Here is a 20,036-nt window from a genome sequence, read left to right on the forward strand (position 1 = left end):
CATTCCCCTCCTGGAGTTGGGCTGTGCTGGGCTGGGCTGCCCTCACCTACAGCCCCAGCTGGTTGCTCCCAGACGAGGACCCCTCCCAGCTTCGGAGATTCTGCTCCAGACGTATACAAGCCCATGCAGGAGGCAGAGGCGACATTTCCTGAGCCCTCCTCCCGCGTCTGGGAGTGCACAGAAGCACAGGGTCAGCCTTTCCCAGTCACAGGCTGAAATAGTGCAGCCCTGGTGAAATTCTGACATGCGGCGAGTGCATACTAAAAGCTCTCGGGAATTTTTGAGACCAGCCAAGAATCAATAGTGAAAACAAAGCATTTACACTTTTGAGAGGCAGTCGTCTCACCTTCACTTCTTTCCTCTGATTCCTTCCACATGGAATTATGGCCAAATCCCAGTGGTTAGTTCTCAAGTTAGTATCTACATAGTTTGAGCACTACCCAAAAGGGAAGCTCAATCTTCCCATTCAATCCAGGGCCAATCACAACTCCTGCACTGACACGGAAAACCAGGAGAAGTGGGGGGCAGTCCTGGTAAGACGCATTCATAGAGATGGGCTGCTTTTACTCTTCACCTTGGAAGTCCAGTCAATAGCCAAATTCCAGCCCAAGAATGGCCCAACATCCCCTTCCTGGTTCTAACAGATGGTGAATCCAGATACACTGCCAACCTCAGCAGTATTTCTGACCCTAACTACCTCAGCCTCTCACAGCTCCCTCCCCCTGCCTCATCCCCGGCAGCCCAGTCTTTTTCCTTCCATCCTTCCCTGCTCTGCCGCCTCGAGCTTAGAGTGATAACACATCCTCAGGTGGCCCAGGACAGACTTGGTTTGCCCTTGAGGTCCTGGGGTGATTATTAACAGCATCCCCTTTTCACTCTCAAAGTATTCTAGTTTAAACAATAAATTAATGGTGAAATTAAATGGTCACCCCACCCATGCTGCACTTCCTCCAGGACTATTTCTCACAATGTTTATCTTTAATTACAACAGTCAGCCAGATCTAGAAAGTGGAGACTAATCCAGACTACATCCAGCTTCCTTCCCTCCTTCTCTCCTTTCCTTTAAATTTTACCCCCCCTTTTGTTCCAAAAGGATTTATCTTAGCTAGCAAAGATGCCAGCAGGCATCCTATAGAGAGCCACAAGCTTACTACAGGTGTACCCAAGTTTGGCTCTAAGATTTCTGTTAGTCAACTGAAAGCAAAGGACATCTAAACAGTTGTACAGAAGGGGAAACCAATTCATTATCCAGGAGAAATAGGACTATTCGTGACTCTAAGACCAGGGAGAAGAGTCTCCAGCTGGGCCGTCAAGGAGGCCACTCTGTGTGTATTGACAACATCCCAACATCCTCACTTCCACGCCTGTGCAGACAGCAAGGCCCGGGGGCTGGAGTCTCCGTGGGCCATCACTTCCCTGGCTTGTTCACGAGGCAGCACCGAACAGACAGGATGGTGGATGAGAAGCAGTGAATGTACAACTGCCGCCTGACTCCAGGCCTCTCTTCCTTCCCTCTTGCCTTGGCTTTCTCTCCTCCTCTCCTCCCCGTCTAGACCTTCAAGCTCCTCAAAGCACCTTCAGACACTGAGAGTAGTTCAAAGATGTTCGCATACACATTAAAGTAGTTGCCCACTCTGATGAGTGGTAAGTCTGGGGATCTTTTTATTTTCTTCCCAAATTACACTTCTGGACGAGAATTATGATTGGCCTTGGCCTTTTATGATTAGGTAAGTGTGAGGGCAATTAGAAAAATCATTTGATGGAATTTTGAATTACCAATAAAAATCAACTATTTCAAGTATAGGGAGAAAACATTTGAGAAAAAGTTTGGGCACCCAAAAACTTTTGCCATCAGCCTCCAAGGACCAGCCAACGACCAAAGCCTTCGGAAGGTCCAGGCCAACTGGAGGAGGCATTTGGTCAATTTTTTGCCTCAATGAACTTTCAGACCCAAAGTCTCAAACAGGCAGTTCTTGGGCTGAATCTGGTGCACCATTTTGTTTTGTTTGGCCAGCAAACCGTTTGCTTAATTGCCACTATTTTAAAATCAGGAGCTTTTACATTAATAACACATATTTCTGGCTTCTCTTAGAAAAAAAAATCAAAACACCTGGCAACACTGGGCCCATATTCATGCAAAATAAACAAGATAATCAAAAACACCAGTTAAGAACCAGGGAATAGATGGGTTTTCAATCAACGGCTCTCCTTCCTTCTGTGTCACAATCCATTTTTAAACCTTCAAAAACTTGTATTACTTCCTGGAGGCATTTACCTGAAACTAAACTGCTACAGGCTGGATCCTGAGTTCCTGAATCACAAATGATTCTTGTGCCTGTTACAAGATGTTATATTCACTGGATGATCCTCTTTTCTTTTGAGAGCCTAACCAGATGTTCTCTCATTTACACTTTTTAAAACAAAAGCCACTCAGTATCTGATCCTGAATGTGACATGGCATGTGGACTGGAGACTGGGGCTCCTCTGCTCTGGTCTGTGCAGGTGGCTGGTGGGCACCTATCCTCACAGATATTCCATTTACCCACACATCTCTCCTACGTTCCAGCTGGCTGTTTCAGCCCCCTCTGCACCAACAAGGCCTCAAAGGCTCTCTCTACTCCTTTTATACAAAATGTATTGCTTGATCATCTATCTGATGCATTTAACCTTTGAAAGCAGCTGAAAGGATGTGAGGTGTCAGTGGAAAGGGGGCCTGAAGGACCAAGGTCACGCCGTATTCTTCCCAAACCCTGCTGACATCTTGGCAGGAAAGAGGAGGCAGAAGAAATGCGGATGCCTCTCCTGTACTCTAGTCAGTCCTTCTAAACACACGATTCACGTTTATGCTTTTACCTTGCTTACACACCAACTTCCAGGCTGAGAGCTGAATACCAATGAACTACAGTTACATTATTAGGAACATGAAAATCTTGTTCGTTGCTGAGCCAGGTTAGAGCACTAGAATTATACTGCCTTCTTTACAGTTCCAAGCTCACGATCCTTGGGTCCAACAAGATAAGATGGTCCTAGCAGTTAGGGCAAGGGTTTCCCTTGCTTATACTCTGTGTAGACACTGGGCTTCATGTTATTAAGGGAGACAGTGTTTCCTTACAGGGCCAAGGGGTCAAGGAGAACCAGAGAAGCATCCAAACGCACTGGCACGCACTCTTCGCTGCCTGACAGTAATGAGGCCCCACGAGCATCTCCATGACCTCACATTTCTGAAAGCCCATCAGGAGCAGCAAGCCTCATAATGAGTACTCATCTACAGAGGCGGGGACAGGCAGATTATTATATAGCAAGCAATTCTGGTTCCTAAATATGCATCTCCTTTTACAAATAGTGATAGAAAAGTCTTGAAGATAAGGACACCAGGAACGGCTAGGTGCCTGGATCAACGTGCTCCTACGGGCAGCTCCTTGATGTGGGGGTCAATTCTTCCCCCTCCAAACAGAAGACCATGGGAACGCTCTACGATCAATAGCAAATGGCTTGTTTAAAGAAGTCACCCAACGCAGGAGTCAGAGGTAAGGCGTTCAGTTCAAACTCAAGTCCAGTTTAAAAGCTTGATATTTCTGCAATTTCAATTCTGCAGCTAACCTAGTGGCAGAGGCCTGGGGACTGAATATCCATTCCACTTAATCACCTGCAGAAATGCAGTCATGTGGCTGAAATGTGTACCCGAGGTAGCCATGGAGCCATATTGAAATTCCCCTCACGTGGAGCCAGTCATGCCTAACTTAGCCCTTTTCACACACTGTTTGTCACAGAAAGTCCCTCTTGTACCTATGTCACTGTGATTCAACTCTGCTATTTTGCCTCTTTTCCCCAGGAAGATGCTTACAGATAAGTCTTTTTTGCTGCCTAGATTACAAATGAGGTTCTCTCAACAAGATGTTTATTTGGCAAAAGAAACAAGTTGTAATGCAAAAAAAGGATAGTCCTCCGGGCCTGTCATCCTTTGCTGGGCCTCCGTTGGAGCACCTGCCCAGGCCCACCCCCCAGTGGAGCCATCCAGGGCGGCAGTCCCGCCAGCTAGGCTGCCACCTCCCGGAGGACAGGTTCTAGTTTCTCTCTCCTGCTCAGCCAGGCCCACAATAAAAGCCCACTGGGTGAGTCTTCTATTTGTGCACAGGGCCAGGTCCGTCCTAAGCATGCTTCCTGGAGGCTATACCCACACAGCAAATCCAAGCGCCCTTCCAAGAGACCTTTCAGAAGAAAGAAGCATCACACACACACACACACACACACACACACACACACACACACACACACACACACACACACACACACACACCTTAGAATTCTGAAGGCAGAATATTAAACTGAGGATGACGTTGGCCACACAGTGAAGTTCTCAGTCCCACGTATTTGTGGCTCATCCAAGGGAACCCTCTAAACAGCAGCACTGACTTGGTATTTGCCTCTTTGGCATTTGTGTCTTTACTGAATTTCATCTGCCCTATCTCCCTCACATTATAATCTCCTTGAAAGCAGGAACCATGTGTTCTGCCTCGTAATTCCTCAAAGCACCTCATCTTACGGGTCACACGCGATGAACCCAATAAAAATTAAGAATAACAATGTTTCCTATGGATTGTCTTTAAAAAGAAAAATGTGAAAGCAATTTCTATAAAAACACCAGTGATGGACTATGGACCTTTACTTAACAGCTGGCCGACACACTGTTGAGGAAGCATCCTCTGATTAAACAATGGTTCCTTTATGTGTTCAATCAACAGCTACTATGTGCCTGGCACCCGGTCTGCACACCCTAAAGCATGCAACCTGGCCTCACCCCATCCGTTTCTTCATTTCCTCACTCATTCTTCCAGTGACATCTGTGTCAGTCAGGTACCATGCCATGGATCTTACTGATTCAGTAGTGCCAGAGGACTCATAATGCACAGGATGACAGAAGAGCTGAAATGAGTAGTGTTTTCAGAGGAGGGAAGCCCCTCACATGGTCCCCACCAGGACCTCATCTCAGCCTGAGCACTCGGCCTTTGGGAGCCTCCCTGACTCCCATGGCCTTCAGATGACAGCAGATGTTCACAGCTTCCCCGGCGGGCACAGCCATCAGAGAGGAAATAATTATATTAACAGTAACACAATTCCACTCAGGTTTTCTGTATGCAGCTTTTTCCTTTTAAAATACATTTTCCCAGTGGTGTCATTAAAAAATAATAATCTTCTAATAGATATTTTTATCTCCACCACAGGGCAGGTATTTCTCTCCCCTTTTACTAGTGATTCCTGGAGGGGCTACACCACTGCCTGCAGGTTACACGGGCTCCGCAAAAGCAGTCAGCCCTGTCTTCTAAATCCCAGGGAAGAAGGAATATGGGGCTTCTTTATCAGTCACTAGTTTAAAAGCTGGCAAGCTTTTCTCTCTTTACTCAGATTTAACTCTAATAGAAACTGACAGGTTCAATCTTGGTTAATTTTTTTTTTAAAAACACAAGAACAAGAGCCGAGAAGTTGATCCTCAGGTGTCAGCGGGAAGAAGAAAATCTACTACTTTTCACCTCCAAGCCCCATGCTTACTCATCCTGAAACGACGGCGGGGACAGGTTCTCTTAAAAGCAGAGCTTCATGCCTAGTGAGCAATGGACCTGAATTTATATTGGCCGTAGAATCTTCAAGACACTACTGCTACATTAACATCCTGACATAAGACAATCTGGAGAGGGGTGGAAGATGCTGCTTGGCTAGATGTTAGAGCCGTGTCTGTCTGTTTTCCTCCCTCATACAAACTGATTTCAGACCGAGAAACGTGAAGACAAAATGACACCATGGGTTCACACAACCTCTCAGCTCCAAACCCAGAAACAAGCACATAGAATTGTGTTTTTTTTTTAAATAATGGATTTTAAATGACATTTACTGATGAAATGGTATGCTGTCTGGGTTTGCTTCAAAATAATGGGGGTGGCTGGGGAGGAGGGAAAAGGAAAAGTGGAGGGGGGTAAAGATGAAACAAGGTTGGCTCAGAGTTGATAATTACTGAAGCACCCAGAATACTAGATTCTGGACAGAATACATGATTCTGTCTACCTTTGTCTATGTTGGAAGTTTTCCAAAATAAAACATAAAAAAAAATAATAATTATATTGGAAGACTAGCAATGTTTAATAAAGGAATACTGACTTAGGTATAAGGATGGCCAAGATACACTGTTTAGCGAATAAAAAAGATGCACAAGGGCATATAAAGTATGAGTCCACTTATACACACCATGCATGCACACACACACACACACAAAACTGATAAATCTGTAGAAAATTTCTGGAAAAATAATAATCCTCGTATACTGTTTGAATTTTTAATGAAAATGTATTACTCTTATATAATAATTTTTTAAATTCAAGGAATGTAGCAGGGGAAGGGAAATAGTAGGGGTGAAAAATGAGATGAACATTTCCATGAACCAGAAACCACTAGAGCCAAGGGCTGGAGTCCAGAAGCAGGTAGCGACCGGAAGGTCACGTTCTGGAGGGCACTGAAATACCGCAGGCCCCCAGCCAGGCTCACGGTGTGAAACAGGGGGCCGGTGCCTGCCTCAGGCACAGTCTGTCCTCCTCATGTTCCCCTCACCACCACCTTTTCCTTCCTCCTCTGCTGCGATCTTCTGTACACATACCTTCCGCCTCTTTGAGCTCCTGGTTTCTGATAGAGGCATGTTAAAATGTCACTCCATCATTGTGGACTCATTGTTTTCTCCTTGTAATACTGTCAGTTTCTGTTCTGCAAGTACCTTATATTGCTTCGGGTATATAGTAAAAGTATAAAACAAGCCTGTATAGATGCTAAATTGCTGATGGTGCTTTCCTCAGGGGAGGGAGGGAAGAAGGGGAACAGAGCAACAACACCCTAGCTGCAAGGAATCCAGGAAAGAGAGTCTCCAGCCTTTTTGTCTTCCATAAAGGGAGGCAGGCTTCTATGGCAGGACATTCCTCAAACATGGGAAGGGGTTTCAGATGCTGAGAAGCCAAAATATCAGCACTAATTATGCTAAATTATCAGTTGCTCCAGTTTCACATACCATGAGGAAACTGAACCTCAGAGGTTAAGTGACTTCCCTAAGGTCACAGAACCAAGTGGCTGAGTGGAACTGGATAAAATTGCTACCACCAGTAGGAAGTGCTACTCTGTGCCAGGCACACTGTTTAATTTAGCCTCCAGTCAACTCCACCATATATAGTACTGTACAGTGCTATACTCTCCAGGTCTCAGCTAAAGAAACTGAAGCTCAGAGAGATCAAGAAACTTCCCCAAGGTCACACAGCCATGAGTGGCAGAGGTGGTATCAGTCCACTTCCTCCCCTCCTACTTCTGTGCTAGTCCTCACTTCCTTCCCAATGTCCCTGAGAGCCCTTCTCCAGTCCCAGGAGTGGGATAAAGCAGCCTGCAAATAAGCTGGACATTTTCATTCCAAGCATCTGGAAAGAGGTTAGGCTGGCACAAATGCTATCAATAAAAACCACATGACCCAAAAAGGTAAAAGAGTGGACACTATTCAAATATTTACCACAAAAGCAAATTCCTGCCTGGTGGGGTTATCAGCAGCTGACAGGATTAGCCTGCTGCTTCCACCTCATGGTGGGTTTGGGCTCAAACCAGCACACAGCCAGCCTGTGGAGCCAAGAGAGAATGAACCGGAAGCCCATGGCCCCCACCAACAAAGCTGCCATTCAGCAGCTCCTCAGGCGGCAGCTTCAAGACAGAGTGACCATGACCAATGGCTGTGACCCCAGCTCCTCAAAACACAGACACACACACATACGCACACATTCACACACTCACTCATTCCAGGCTCAGCAGGAGCCCTGTGACCTGGCTAAGCCACTGCCAGGCTTCCTAGCCCCAGGGGCCTCCCCTGACGACCCAGGCCACAGTCTGGGCCCCAGCTCCTGCAGGGGGTGGGTGGTGGACCTCAGGCCTGGTGCCTCACGGAGACTTTGAGGGCTGCCTCCCAGCCTCCCTCCCTCCCAGCCTCCCTCCCTTCCAGTCTCCCACTCTCCCAGCCTCCCACCCTCCCAGCCTCCCACCCTCCCAGCCTCCCTCCCTCCCAGCCTCCCTCCCTCACACCCTCCCACCCGTTTCCCTCATAAGCTCCAGTTCCACACCCTTTGTTCCTGCTCACTCAAGGATCTTATAAAAAAGCCAGACCACTGTCCTCTGCTAAAAAGGGAGGGTTTAACACTTTGGTAGGGGTAGAACTGCCAGATTTAGCAAAGAAAGAAGGGAAGAAAGGAAAGGGAGAGAGGGAGAGAAGGGAGGAAGGGAACCCAACAGGATACCCAGTTAAATTTAAATTTCAGATAAACAACAAATACTTGTGTAAGTATACCCCTATACAATATTTGGGATATACTTACATAAAACAAGTATTCGTTGTTTATCTGCAATTTAATTTAACTGGGTATCCTGCATTTTAACTGGCAACCCTATATGGCTGGGAGTGGGGTAGAAGAGGAGGTATACAGAAAAACACATCAGCTGGAAAGGAAAACACAAATGCAGTTGTGATGATTAAGGAGGGAGGGAGACAACGCCTTTACTGAGAGTCTCTTTTACACCAGAAACTTGCATGTGCATTATTTCATTTGAGTGTTCCAGTAATTCTGTGTATTAGACATATTTATGCCCACTTACAGATGAAAACACAGAAGTTCAGAAAATCAACTGACTTGCAAAGTGTCACATGGATAATTCGTGAAAGGCAGGACTATAATCCACGGCTTCTGAGTATAATCTGAGCGCTATTTCTTCTACATATGGCTGCTTTGCCTGCTGATACACCCTTATAATTTTTATAGGTTGTACACAAAGCGGATCCAACAGTTTTCTTTACTTTTCCAATACATTCATAAGGAATTAAATTCTAAACGGCATCCTGGACTAACACATATTTGCAAAATACAGTCGTCTATTTACAGAGATCATTCTACTTACAGAGAAAGCACTAGACCTTTCTCTCCTTTGGGCCACTTATCCCAACTAACCACATTGCCCAGCTAACCACAGTTCCCTGACAAAGAGGCAGAGAAAGAGTCAAGACGGGAAGGACAATGTTCCACTCAAGGTGACCACTGCTCCCCAATTTTCAGATGAGGAAGGTCATGAGATATTTGACTCAACAAAATCTTACAGGGACCCAAGAGGAAAAGGCTCCTCTATCCCTATGCCAGCATCCCACAAGCCATCATTTTCCCGAAAACACAGTTGATTTGGTGTTATGTTCTGGGGGGGAAATTGTTTTTTAAAAAGCTATCTGTCAAAAGGACAGTGGGAAATATTTTCTCCTCCTCCAGCCCCCCAAGCCTCTAACATTTGTGGCACACAATCGAAGGGAAACAGCCATAAAAATGACTTAATATGTGCTTTTTTTGAAGTACAGTAACTGTCGGACAAGTGACTATAAAAATAACACAGCTGAGAAGGTCTAGATTTATTTCTGCTTAGTGAATTTCCAGATCAGAATGTGCTCTGTTCATCAGTTAAGTTTTGCTTTTGTGCTGTTTGGTTTCTAAATTTTCCTTTCTTTTCACAGATGCTAGCAGCTTCTGTTTACGACAAAATCTTGCCCATCTCACAGTCCACACTCAGGGAGACCACGTGGCTGTCAGGCCCCACTGTCAGTTCCTGGGGGAGGGGCAGTGCCCACAGAGGTGGGCAGACAGCCGCGGGGATTCCCCACCAGCTACGATGGCCAAGTCCATGGAGATGGGGCTGAGCCTGTGTGAACATCACAAGGGCTCGGCGCTGCCTGCCCTTGCTCAGGCCCTGTTTACTCCCCTGCCTTCATCCCCCCTCTTGCTTCTCCCACCCCTCCCTACAAACACACACACACACACACACACACACACACACACACACGCACAGACTCCAAAGTGGCAGACAACTAACACTTGATCTTTTGGGCCACTGGAGCCTCCAGTTTTCTTGTGGAAGATGGCAAAAAACCACACTCTGTTTCCACCCCAGCCAGCACCAAACATTCTCAGCCTGAAACAGAGGACAAATACCCAAAGGCAATTACCCAGAACTGGCGGGCACAGATTAGCGCCTGGCAGTCATTTGCAGACTTACTTATCAGAGGTCTTTAGAAACATTTCAGCTGGAGGGGGGTGGAAGGCGGGGAGAACATGGACGGACTTTTAATTTCTGTTGATTCTGAGGGCGCAAGCCCTACAAACAAGGCATTTTTTTGGACTCTACCAGCTGCCCTGACGCAGGGGTCTCATCTGTCTCATTGTACAGAATGATAACTAAAGATTCCGAAGGTGAGAAAAACTCAACTTCATTTTGGATCTAAAATCTTTCCAAGATTTCTTTTGAAAAAGCCAATTAAATTGATTTAAGTTTCACTGTTTGTAAAATCCTCAAGGTACAGAAAACATAAATTCTGGCCAACACCATTTAAATTAAGTGTGATCAGGTTTCCATTTATATTACATGAGAAGATTCCAAACCGAGGCTTGGAGGCCTCAGGGCTCTAACTGCACTTAATAGTTAGCCTGGTCTAAGGATCCCTGGGGCACTGGCCCTACGGAGCAGTGAGGAGCTCACCAGCTGACAAGCAACCTCAGGTCAAGGAAAGACGATGCGGAAATGGTGAGGGTTGGAAGGGCTGGGATCACAAATGCCAGGGCTGAAAGAGGGAGGCCTCGGAGCCCACCTGCTCCCATCCTCAGATGCAGGAGCCCAAGCGTGGTGGCTGAGCAGGCACCAGCACATAGGACATCAGACCCTCAGTGCTCCTTCCATCTCCTCCCAGGATCTTCGTCCCCTGACCAGGGATCGAACCCGTGTCCCCTTGCAGTGGAAGCGTGGAGTCTTAACCACTGGATTGCCAAGGAAGTCCCTCCTCCCTTTGTTAAATCAAGACCCCCAGACGGAAGATACACCTTGTATGAAGGTGAGGGAATGAGGCAGGGAGGCTGCTATAAGTACAAGGGCAGATGTTTGCCCAAACCTCCCCCTTCCCCACACACAGCAGAGTAAAGGGCTCCACTTTGTCACTCTGGGGTAACCTGCAGGAGGATTATGTAAGGGAGAACAGCCCACCAGGCCCAGGAGTTATCGACTCATTCAGAGGCCTTGCAGGAATTTCCTGTTGTGTGATCTGGGTCTTGCAAATAACTACAACCAAGCCGAGGCTGTCACTCTCCTCTCTCTTAGAGGAAACGCGTGTTCTTGAGTCACCAGTTGCCGGTGCCCTGCAGCTCTCCAAAGACTGGGCCTAGCTCTGAGAATGCCCACAGGGAGCCAGCAGGAGGGTGTGCACTGAGAAGGAAGGGTGGGCCAGCCCAGGGGGCAGTGAAATCCCAGCTCCAGGCTCTGGGTGAGCTATGGCTCTGGCCAGAGGAGGAAGAGTCAGCAACATGGAACTCTCTGTATCCAGGGCCGTGGGCCTAGTTTTTAACAAAAACCTACATGTGCTTCTGCTTTTCCTTTCCTTTTTTAATTTTTTTAAATTGTAAGACATATACTACGTACAAAGGAGTACATGCAAACACAGGCACCGTCCCTCAAGTGGAGCACAAAAGCAATGCAGGCCTCCAGCGGCAATCCCCACCCGTGTCTGTGTTCCCACCACTCCCCCGCTCCCTCCAGAGGCGACGGTCATGCTGGCTTTGGGAACCATCATTCCCTTGGTTTTCCTTATGATGTTCACCACTTGCGTATATATCCCTAAAGATTACATTTCCATTTTGCCTATCAATGCACATAGCTAGCTCCCCGTCTGCTCGTTTTACCTTTATATAATACTCAGTTAGATGAATATATTATATTTATCCATTCTGCTGTCTATGAGGATTTAGGTTGTTTTTGGTTTGGGCTACTACAAATAATGCCACGACGAACACTCTTGAATGTGTCTCCTGGTCCTCAGGTGCTGGAGTTTCTTCATGCTGCACACCTGACAGGGAAACACTGCAGCACGAGAATGCGCTTTTCACTAGGAGATGCCAATCTGTGTTCCAAAATTATGCTGCCTCTCCCTCCCTGAAAGACACTGATAAACCCACTCCACTTATACAGAGGAGGGGTCACGGTGACTCGAGGCCAAGAAAACCTAGTTCATCACCAGACTGGCAAGTTAAAGCTATATCTTGATACCTCCTCTGTAAGACAAAGCCCAAGATTTTAAAATTCTGAGCTGAGCCAGAACCAACAATCCAAATGGCTGGGCTTTCCACAAGAAAAAATGTCACAAACTCTGCCAAATGAATGAAGTAACATCTATGGATTCGGTGCAGACCCACCTGCCCATACTACTAAATATAAGCAGTAAGTACAAACGTGTCCCTGAGATATTCAGCACAGAAAGTCTGCAGACCGATCAATCCCAATCTGCCGAGGGTGGAGGGGGAGTGAGGAGGGGTCCTGGAGGCCGCCCACCAGCTGCTGCCACATACCTGTACACTGGCTGCATCTCCCTTGCTATGCCAATGACGGCGCCGGGCAGGAAGTTATCGAACTCCTCAAACAATTCCCGGATGTTGGTCTTGTACTTTAGGTCTAGGTCCAGCTGAATTATCCGCAGGATCTCTGGAGGAAAGAACAATACAATAATGAGACAGACACACATCCTGGGAGGCTCAGCCTCGGACAGAAAATGAAGTGGAAGGTGCAGAAAAGGGTACTGGATTATTCTTGCTGTCACTGAATAATGCAAAGACACTGCTTGAAACAAAGGCCCTTCGTCTACCAGCAAGCCCCCACTCACTAGAAGCCTTCATAAAAAACAGTGGCCCTGTAGATTTCCTTCCAATTGCAGACATACAGTTTCTATAAAACTAGGCAACCAGATCCCCCACTTTAGGCCACTGTCCTGGTGTAATTGTCAACAGAGCACCATTTCATTCTCAAAAGCATCTGATTTAGATGATACGGTACATGGACACCCTACTGAAAACTCAAAGCATACAGGTGTTTCTCTTTGGGGTACAGGTAGTAAGTCACCCACAGAAGTCATTATTGCTTCAGGTTCTTATTACTATATATTTCTTCAAACCTTGATATGTGTGGAGTTAGGATGCTGACCCAGAGAGAAACAGCTAAAAGACCTCAGATACTGTTTTTTTTTTTTTAACATCTTTATTGGGGTATAATTGCTTTACAGTGTTGTATTAGTTTCTGCTTTCTAACAAAGTGAATCAGCTGTATGTATACATATATCCCCATATCCCCTCCCTCTTGCGTCTCCCTCCCCTCTAGGTGGTCACAAAGCACCGAGCTGATCTCCCTGTGCCATGCAGCTGCTTCCCACTAGCTAGCTATTTTACATCTGGTAGTGTATATATGTCCATGCCACTCTCTCACTTCGTCCCAGCTTACCCTTCCCCCTCCCCATGTCTTCAAGTCCATCCTCTACGTCTGTGTCTTTATTCCTGTCCTGCCCCTAGGATCATAAGAACCATTTTCTTTTTAGATTCCATATATATGTGTTAGCATACGGTATTTGTTTTTCTCTTTCTGACTTACTTCGCTCTGTATGACAGACTCTAGGTCCATCCACCTCACTACAGATAACTCAATTTCGTTTCTCAAAAACTAGTTTTTAAAGACAGTCTTAAAAATAATCGTATTTACAAGCATCATAGTTACTAGTCTGTCATAAGATCAAGGCCAAACAGTGACTTTGAGAAATCCTGAAACAACTGGATTAGTTTAGCTCTATCCCTGAATTAAAGCTGGCTATTAATTTTTTATTCCAGCTTGCAAAACTCATATCTAGTTTCTTGAACTGGATATTGCACACAAAGGGTTTTATTCTTTCTTCTAAGTTGTAATATGCATTCAGCTGAGGAGTATATTTCCCATATCCACCGAACTTTCCAACTCAAGTTACACTTCCAGTTTCTTCCCCCAATTAGTTTTTGTATACTTGCAGGGTGAGGTTTTGTTTTGTACCTTCCTTCTTTAAAAATGATAAATAGTACTTCTAGAGACAACTACCCTATCCTCATTACACCTACAGTCTGCTTGATGTGTCACTTACCAGTTGAAATTACAGTAACAATTCTGTGCTGTAAATATAAAAATGTTTAAAGAGAATACTGACAAATAAGGTTTATAGAAAGATCATATTAACTTAAGACTTGGCTATGGCTAAAGATGGGAGAGCAAAATGTATTTGAAATTTGACAGAATTTTTACTTCACAATAACTTAATATTACTGATAAAAGTGAAGGGGCAGTTGAAAATGGGTAATACTGAAATAACTGTTAACTAGCTTATGGAATAATGTGTTCATAGTTAGCCAAAGATAGCAGAAGACTAAAATGGTGCTCTGAAGTTCTGACATGGCACTTACAGCTGCAAGTTGCTAGGTTACAAGCAAGGTGTACACAGATGGAAATGAACAAATAATATAAAAAGTCTATGTAGATAGGAGATTCATATTTTATTTCTCCAGTGACATATTTACAGTTGAATATAAATTAAAGGCCTACTTGCACACCAAAGCCAAGTCCTTTAGGTGGTTCAGTCAAAGAGGTAAGACCTCTGGCTGGCTCACACGGGAAGCGTCCACTCCTTAGCCCATGTTTTGGGATTTTGCCAGCCTTGAGTTCATCAATAATTTTTTCAATATCCTTAGGTGTCAGATCCTCAAAGTAGTTGTCATTTATTTGAACCACTGGTGTGTTTACACAGGCCCCTGAACATTGCACTTCTGTAAGAGTGAAAAGTTTGTCTGGTGTAGTCTCTCCAACCTTTATTCCAAGCTTCTTCTGAATGGCCTCCAGTATGCTGTCGGAGTTACGAAGCACACAAGGCGTAGTAGTCCAGACTTGAACATATTTTCCAACTGGCTTTTGGTTATACATTGTATAAAAAGTTGCTACTTCATATACTCTCAATGGAGGTACTTGTAAAACTTCTGCAACCTTGTTCATAGCAGAGATGGGCAGCCATCCATTCTGTCTTTGGGCTAAATCCAGGCCTGGAAGCACAGCTGCTGCTTTATGCCCTTCTGGGTAGTTTTTTACAATGGCCTCTATCCTCTTATAGTTTTCCGGTGTGAAATCAAATGGAGTAGCTGGGTTATTCTCAGGAGTATATCTGTGCACAAATAAGGCTCCTCCAGCTCCATTCTGCACAGCTGTCTTATGCAAATTCCTTATATGTCTTCCCCACTGGGCAGCGAAGCCAGCCGCGCGGGCCCAGAGCACTGCGGAGAGGAACATGGCAGGCCGAACTGCGGGCCTTCGGGCCACGCCAGGCCTACTGTTATGTTTTTAATCCACTGTCTGAAAGACTAACTGAGCTATAATTAGACAGACTGACTCTCACAATCACCTGGCTCTTAAGAGCTGTTTGCTTCCGTTGCCCCCAGATGACTCAGGGGCGAGAAGGGAGGAGAGAGGCGCTGAGTTCATTCTCCATCCTTCATCCAACAGGACTGTCTGAGCTCCTGGGCCGGCGGTGCCAGCAGGGGACCAGACCCCAAGCTGACTGGGCCCTGCCCTCAGGGAGGGACACTCAGGTGACTGAAAACAGTAAGGGGGGACCTAGTGCTGACGTGACGTGGAAGAGGGGCCACTCGGGGTTAAGTGATGCAGGAGAAAGAGTAGTACTAAGAGAAGGCCTGGCCTGGGAATCAGACCACAAGGGAGCAGATTCCAGTTCTGTTGCTGATTAATTCTGTGACCCTGGGGAAATTATTTCACTTCTCTAGACCTTAGTTTTTTCATTTGTTAGTGCGGATGATACAGTGTGCCTCGTGAGGCTGTGACGCCGAGAAGACGAGATAACAGGTGGGAAACATCATCCAGGCTGTAGGCGCCACAGGAACCCAGGGTCTGGAGAGTAGGGAACTCACTAGAGCTTGAGGCAGTTGAGGAAGACTGAACGGAAGAAGGGGACTTGGGCAGGCGAGGAGCAGTGAGCTAACAGCACCACCTACCCAGAATGCCGGGCTCCCCCCTCAACTCTCCACCACCCTTTCACAACGGCGCAGCTGCAGAGCACGGTGCTGTCAGGACCCACTGCCCATGGAGGCCCCCTGAAGACAGGGACCCCATCTTTGGCATCCTGGCCTCCGTCCACTCATAGTGCGGGGTCTGGCATTCAGTAAATACTCAGGAACGTTTGTGGAATTCAACAGTCATTCTCTAGATTAGTTTATGAAGAAATCACAACTCATGATTCAAGAAAACTGATTCATTTGTCTCTGTTCTACTTTCCTTTATGATGCAGAAACAAATCAGTAATTGACATCCCATATGAGTTTTCTGAAAAAAAATAAGTGCCAGTAGGTGAGAATCCAGCTGCCCAGGCCAGAGGGGAGCAGGCTGCCTCTTGGGTCCCTGTGGGAAGGGGGTAGATGAGAATGGGCCCCAGGCCAGCTCGGACCCGGCGGCCTGCCTGCCTTCACATTGCCCACCCCACACGTAAATGTGAGCAAAACTGCCACTTTCCCTCCTGCACTAAAGACAATGATCACAACTACCTAGAAACTAGGAAGGGTGGTGACCCAGGAGCCCGGAGGTCAGCAAGCCCATGTGGTGACACGGCTGCCTCCTAGAAGCTGCCCTAAACCGGGAAGGAGAAGAGAGACAGGCCACAAGGTGGAGTCTCGGGGGACCTGCTGCTCTCAGAGGTGGCCCTGGGGAGCAGAGGTCAGGAACCTGATGGTGACCTTAGGGAAGGACACTGTGTCCCAGGAGAGAATGTCCAGGCATGAGCTGCAGCCATCAAGAAGTCATGATGGGGAGGCCCCACCGCACACACCCCCCTCCAGCCATTTCTCTCCTTTCTTTCAGTCCATCTCCTGCGTCCGGAGCTCCCAAGTCCAGGGTCTCAGGCAGCTCTTACACAAGGTAGAGCAGAGCCCTCATGAGACAAGGACAGGATGGCACCATCATCCCAAACAGAGAAATCACGTCATCGCCAGGGGTGGGGATGGCGAGAGGACAAAAGGGTGTTTGACCTGGAGATGGGAGGCCTCAAGGAAGTATGGTGGTAGTTTTGTGGCACCGTCAGGGCTATGAAAGAAAGGGAACTCTCATCCTCATGGCCCTGGGAGTACTTCCAATAATATCAGCGAACGCCACATAAGAAGCACCCTTTCTCTGAGGGGTTTTTAAGTGTCCGGTATTATTACACAGGCGACAGTTTTATTTCTCATAACCACCCGACATGTTAAGTGAAGTTATTCCCATGTTTAAATGAAGAACCAGAGGCTTAGAAAGGTTAAAAACAATAGCCCAAGGTCCCACAACCAACAAGTCTCGGAGCTGGGATCTGAACCCAGGTCTGCTTGACTTGAAAGCCCAGCATGCTCTTCCCAGTAGACCCTGATTCTGCTTGTGATGGGAGAGGAGCTCCTGGGAGGTAAGTTTTAGCTCCAGTGCTACCCACACAGGAGGCCTGGGAGCACGGAGAAGTGCCAAAGACCTTGATAGAAAAAAAGCAGAGCGACAGCCTGGCCTAATGAGGATTATGAGGAAGTCCTCTATATAAAAGCGGTAATTTCACTATAATTAGAGAAATTCCTGATCGAGGGGCCATTCGGTCTGTCAATCAGTCATTCTTCCTTGAAAGCTTACCATGTGCTATGTGTACTCTCTGGTCTTTCAAGATCATCTAAATCCTACTCAATCTGCCTGAAGCAACCCGAACACCTCCTTCCCTGGCCTGCCTGGACAGGACCTGGGCAGAGGGCCGAGCTCAAGGACATCAGATTCTCTTGAGGAGACCCAGTTCCTGCATCTGGGCAGAGCCTGGCCGTGTCTTAATACGCCCCTCAGTAAATCTGAGCACTTTCCCAGACCTTTAGGGACTGGCTGGGAGTGAACTTGGGAAGGTCACGTGCAGCCCTAAGACACAGGAATTTGAGATGCTTTAATATTTTTTATAACTCCTCCTTGGTAAAGCACCTTTCAGGAAGGATATGCTTAAGCTTGGGAAGACTTCTTTCAAGAGGGCCTTCACCACACAAGGTTAACTGATTAGGAAGGAAAGAGGCAGCAGCTCCAGCATGAAGTGACCCCCTTCACACCAATGTCAAAGGACTGACCCAGTTGTCAACTTTCAGGCTGAGGCAGGAGGACACTCCCTCCTATTCAGGGAGGCCGACAGCTCCCAGCACAGCCTGCACTAACATGCAGGCATCTGTCCAGACAGTTATCCTTTTATGTAATTGTGAAATAAGATGCCAAGTTGTAAATGTCGCTGCTGAAAAGAGGAAGATGCTTACCAGGAAGGCTGGAATTCATTAGGATGAGATTTTTTTAAAGGGCCCTGTTCCTCTGGTCCTTGATATAGTCATCTCTGTGGGAACTACATCCGGAGCATTTTATACATAATGCTGAAAGACTGTTTTGAGGATGAAACAAGGTTGATATGTGGAAGTAGCAGCCACAGTGATGGCCCAGAGAAGATGCTGGTTGGAGGACAGCTGTAATGACAGCAGTAAGACCACTGAAATGTAAGGAATAAATGAATGAGATAACTGCCCCCAAAGCAAAGAGGAGATGAAATCTATAAAGCATGGGGGAGAATGTCTGAGCAAAAGGAGGAGGAGTAGTCTACAAGACGCAAAAAAAAGTCTTGCATCTCAGGCTGGCTGAATGTCCGCCATGTCAGCATCCCATGAGAAGAAAGCAAAAAAGGTAGTGGACAGAATAATCTAGGATAATGGATTTGAAAAGGGAACCTGATAATAACTGAGGCCAATATATCCATTTACAGATGGGGAAACTGAGGACCAAAGAAGCAGAAGGACTTGCCAGGGATTGCACAGTCCAGCTAAGTGGCCAAGCTGATCCCAGAACTCAGGTCTTCTGACTCCCTAGCCAATGCTCTCATGTTAACTAGCCCCCCTGCCACCACCCACTCCCAGCATGGACCATGAACTCCTAGGGAGCAGAAGATACTGTGTAATGGCCCAAAGGGTTGTGCACAAGACTTGCCAGGCACCCAACACAACTAGCTCATGGAGCATCCGCAAATTACCCATGAAAATGTAAACCTGAAGATTAATAAGTAGTAGCCAAAGAAAAGAAAGACTTCCATGACCCACACAGTTTGTAGTCAACTTTTGGAAATGGGAAAATGGCTCTCCATATTCTCACATTAACTTCAGGCAGAGATGTTAAAAAAAACAAACAAATCTTTACATTCCTCTAAGAACACACCTTGAGCTGTGCTAAATTCAAAGGGAGAATGGAGACTCAAGCTCAGCGCCCCGTGTGAGAGCCACAGCAACCAGCAGTCAAGCATTGTCCGCCCCGTGCCCACCATCCTCTGTTCTAGACAGACCTGTGCATTCCCGGGAATGTGTCTGCTGCTACATTCAATCAGTTGGGTGAGGGGCATTCCGACCAGCCCCTCAGACTTAAAATCTTCTCACATATGTGTTTAAATCACAAAAACAAGAACTGAAGTATCAGTGTGTGCCTAGGTCATGTTCTCAGGTAGAAGGAAGCTTGGCTCACGTGTTAGGAAGAGACCTGTGTGTGCACCTGGTGTTTGAGGAACACACTTGTGGCTGGTCATCCTCCTCAGGTGAGTTCAACTCCCTGATGCTGGTTGCCCAGGCCTCTTGGTAAATGATGGAACCTGGAAGAGGTTCCGGCATTCCCACCTCATGGCTCAGCAGCTGGAGCTTTAAACGCTGGTTTCCATGGAGGACAATAGTTCGGCAACAGCTCAGAAAAGCTGACCTGGGCTATTTCAGGAAACGGAAGAATTGCTGCCTACAAGGTATAGAAGGTGGTTCAGGGGTCACACAGGACTGGTGAATGTGTGATCACAAGATAGGATCCACTGAAGTATGTCAACTCAAACTGGGAAAAGAGGCTCAGGACCTAGGTGGGCTTTCTGATCTAAGACATACTTCCTCTTGAGCTTCAACTCCAGGGGATGAAGTAAAAAATGTGGTGCCGTCTTCACAAGAGGAGGTCGGCTCGCCTCGTCCTCTCATGCTCCAGTTTCAGGCTAACATGGTGCCACTCAGTTCTAACAAGTTGGAAAAGGAAAGACAAGATCCCAAGTGCTGGCTCAAAATGCGCTT

General features: G+C 46.7%; 1 protein-coding gene and 1 pseudogene across 1 annotated transcript in view; both read right to left on the reverse strand.

Annotated features, from left to right (window-relative positions):
- XXYLT1 (xyloside xylosyltransferase 1) overlaps positions 1 to 20,036 on the reverse strand; it is a 195,745-nt gene that overhangs the window by 70,687 nt on the left and 105,022 nt on the right. Inside the window, exon 3 of the mRNA XM_068546475.1 lies at positions 12,429 to 12,561. Within this exon, the coding sequence (XP_068402576.1) occupies positions 12,429 to 12,561 (133 nt within the window). The remainder of the gene's footprint in view (positions 1 to 12,428; positions 12,562 to 20,036) is intronic.
- LOC137765696 (NADH dehydrogenase [ubiquinone] flavoprotein 2, mitochondrial pseudogene) lies at positions 14,458 to 15,204 on the reverse strand (annotated as a pseudogene).

Source organism: Eschrichtius robustus, chromosome 6 (genome assembly GCF_028021215.1).
Source record: "Eschrichtius robustus isolate mEscRob2 chromosome 6, mEscRob2.pri, whole genome shotgun sequence".
Lineage (NCBI taxonomy): Eukaryota > Metazoa > Chordata > Mammalia > Artiodactyla > Eschrichtiidae > Eschrichtius > Eschrichtius robustus.